The 2,636-nt window shown below is 27.0% G+C and overlaps 1 protein-coding gene across 1 annotated transcript in view; it reads left to right on the top strand.

The window, feature by feature from the left end:
- The window catches only part of LOC111685868 (ammonium transporter Rh type B), a 25,237-nt gene extending 23,781 nt beyond the window's left edge, over positions 1-1,456 (top strand). Inside the window, exons 6-7 of the mRNA XM_046952532.1 lie at positions 392-485; positions 816-1,456. Of these exons, the coding sequence (XP_046808488.1) occupies positions 392-485; positions 816-916 (195 nt within the window). The 3' untranslated portion in view covers positions 917-1,456. The remainder of the gene's footprint in view (positions 1-391; positions 486-815) is intronic.
- Positions 1,457-2,636: the final 1,180 nt, after the last annotated feature.

Here is a 2,636-nt window from a genome sequence, read left to right as displayed (position 1 = left end):
GTTTGTTTGTTTGTTTGTTTGTTTGTTTGTTTGTTTGTTTGTTTGTTTGTTTGTTTGTTTGTTTGTTTGTTTGTTTGTTTGTTTGTTTGTTTGTTTGTTTGTTTGTTAAAATGGTAGCCTTAGAAATTTTCTGATCGTTATCCTGTCCCTAGTTTATTGAGTATCTGCTAATTTATAGGAATCTAATTAAGTTTATAAAGTCAAGTTCTTCTTACATCGACTTCTATTCCACAGTTTAATTTAACACCAAACAAATACTTGCATTCCTTTATAGCTTTCCTAAGCCCTTATGCTTCTATACAAAGCACAAAGTTCCAGCATTTGTTCACAAGCTTTAAGTTTTTATTTAATATTTTATAAATTTTTCATTTTATTATCTATATTTTTATAGGGCTATGGTCGTGAAGCCAGCAGCCAAGCTGGTTATCAATTGTTGGGTATTGGTGTTACTGTTCTAGTGGCCATTGTGGGTGGCATTTTAGCAGGTGGGTAGTTAACTTAACTACAAAATATTTAAGCAAAAAACTAATATTATATTTATTTTCTATTATTTATATTTACTTTCATGCTATTCCTATGTATGTCTATATATATGTATGCTCAAACAACTTTAAACATCATGTTCATAATAATTGTTTTGAAAACTAAACTTTAACGTTAACAAAACTGGACTCAAACCCCTACAATTACGGTGTTTTTTTTTTATTTTGGCCATAATAAACAACAAAAACAACTATAACCAACCTTTTGTATATACAATATGTATATGATACAACATGGGTTAACATTTATTTATGTAACAAAACAACCTATAGGTCTGGCATTAAAATACACCAACTTCCGTAAGTTACAAAAGGAAGAACATCATCAGGATGAACTCTATTGGGAGGTGCCCAACGAACAAAAGGATGAATAGTAAAGTGAAGATAAAAACTACTAATATAACAAAATACATACATATATGTTTAACAAAGAAAAAAGAAAAAAACAACACAAAATTAAATACAGTAACCATTTTAATAATAATGTTATTAAAATATTTATATTAAATTTAAGAAAATTTTAAAAATTCTTCTTTTATATAAAGGTCTTACTGTATTTAATACAATTTGCTCACCGAAAACATTTACTCGATATACTGTTTATTAGTTTTAATTTTGCACAATATTTAGTTTGTTTTAAATATTTTTTGTTCTCTCTACTATTTCTGTTGCTGCCTAAATCAATAAAATATTTAAACTTTTTTTTGCATTATTTTAACTTGTTCATTGGAAAATGTTTTTAAAAAAATGTTTTATGTTTTTGTATTATTATTTAGTTTGTTGTAAAACTTTTCTTGTTTATTAAATTTCATTTAATGTATGTTTTTAATTTTATTATCATCTCAAATATTTTATGTAAAAAAGCAATATTTCTTCAAATAAATGTTTCATTACTTGTATAGGAAAAGAGAAAATTTATGGTTTTCTTTTACGCAGTGGACTGACCCAGTTTGATTTTGGTTTTCAACACAAAGCAGGCCAAACAATGATTAATATTTTGACAGAATTTAATTATTTCCTTTGCTTTATCATGATAAAACATGTGGAAAGACAGACAGACAGACAGACAGACAGACAGACAGACAGACAGACGGACGGACGGACATAATCTCCCAAATTAGAAAGTTACTGTAAAGGTCTTCCCACGAAATACTGATTTATAGTGTTAACATTGTAATTTGAATGAAAGCATCATATTTGTTACAAATAATTCAATGACACTTGTTTTTTAAGTTCCCTAAAGGGAAACATTTCTCACATTTTTGGCCACGTTAAAATAGAGTAATAGAAACACTTCTAAAAATGTGATAAAACTAAAAAAATAAACACAACAATTCAATTTTGTAAACGTTCTTAATTGTTCTCCTTTGCAACGCCTCATTAGAACACATGCGTGATTGTCCATTTTTTTTTATAAAATAATACATTTTTAGTTTCGGTTTATATTTTATTTAAAACAATAATATTAATTGATAAACCCTGTTGTAGGAGTATTCAACTCATATAATTGTTAATATACAAACATACATATTTTTATTTTTTAACTACCATTCACAGTGGCAACAATGTTATAACTCTGGTTAAATTATGGAATTCAAATTGTGGTTCACCCATAAATTGGCATCCAACGTTAATACGGACACGCAACTGCTAATCAACAAGAAATATAAAAAATTTTATGACAAAACAAGTGAAATATTTTAATTAAAGCAATTAAATATGTTTGATGTAATTTATCGTAAATACATTATTAATAAAGCTTTTCATTTGTGACTCATAATATGTTTACATTTTTTCACAATTATTCAAAATGACTAATGAATTTTTGGTTTAGAAAACAACAAATCAATATTTTAAGTAGGAAAATGTTAATTACAAAATAATAACTAACTGAACTGGAAGTGAACTAGAACTGAACTGGAACTGAACTAGAACTGAACTAGAACTGAACTAGAACTAAACTGGAACTGAACTAGAACTAAACTGGAACTGAACTAGAACTGAACTAGAACTAAACTAGAACTGAACTAGAACTGAACTAGAAATGAACTAGAACTGAACTAGAACTGAACTAGAACTGAACTAGAACTGAAC

This window comes from Lucilia cuprina, chromosome 5, assembly GCF_022045245.1.
Source record: "Lucilia cuprina isolate Lc7/37 chromosome 5, ASM2204524v1, whole genome shotgun sequence".
NCBI classification, from domain to species: domain Eukaryota; kingdom Metazoa; phylum Arthropoda; class Insecta; order Diptera; family Calliphoridae; genus Lucilia; species Lucilia cuprina.
The sequence above is the reverse complement of the archived record's forward strand: the minus strand, read 5'-3'. Positions and strand labels throughout refer to the sequence as shown.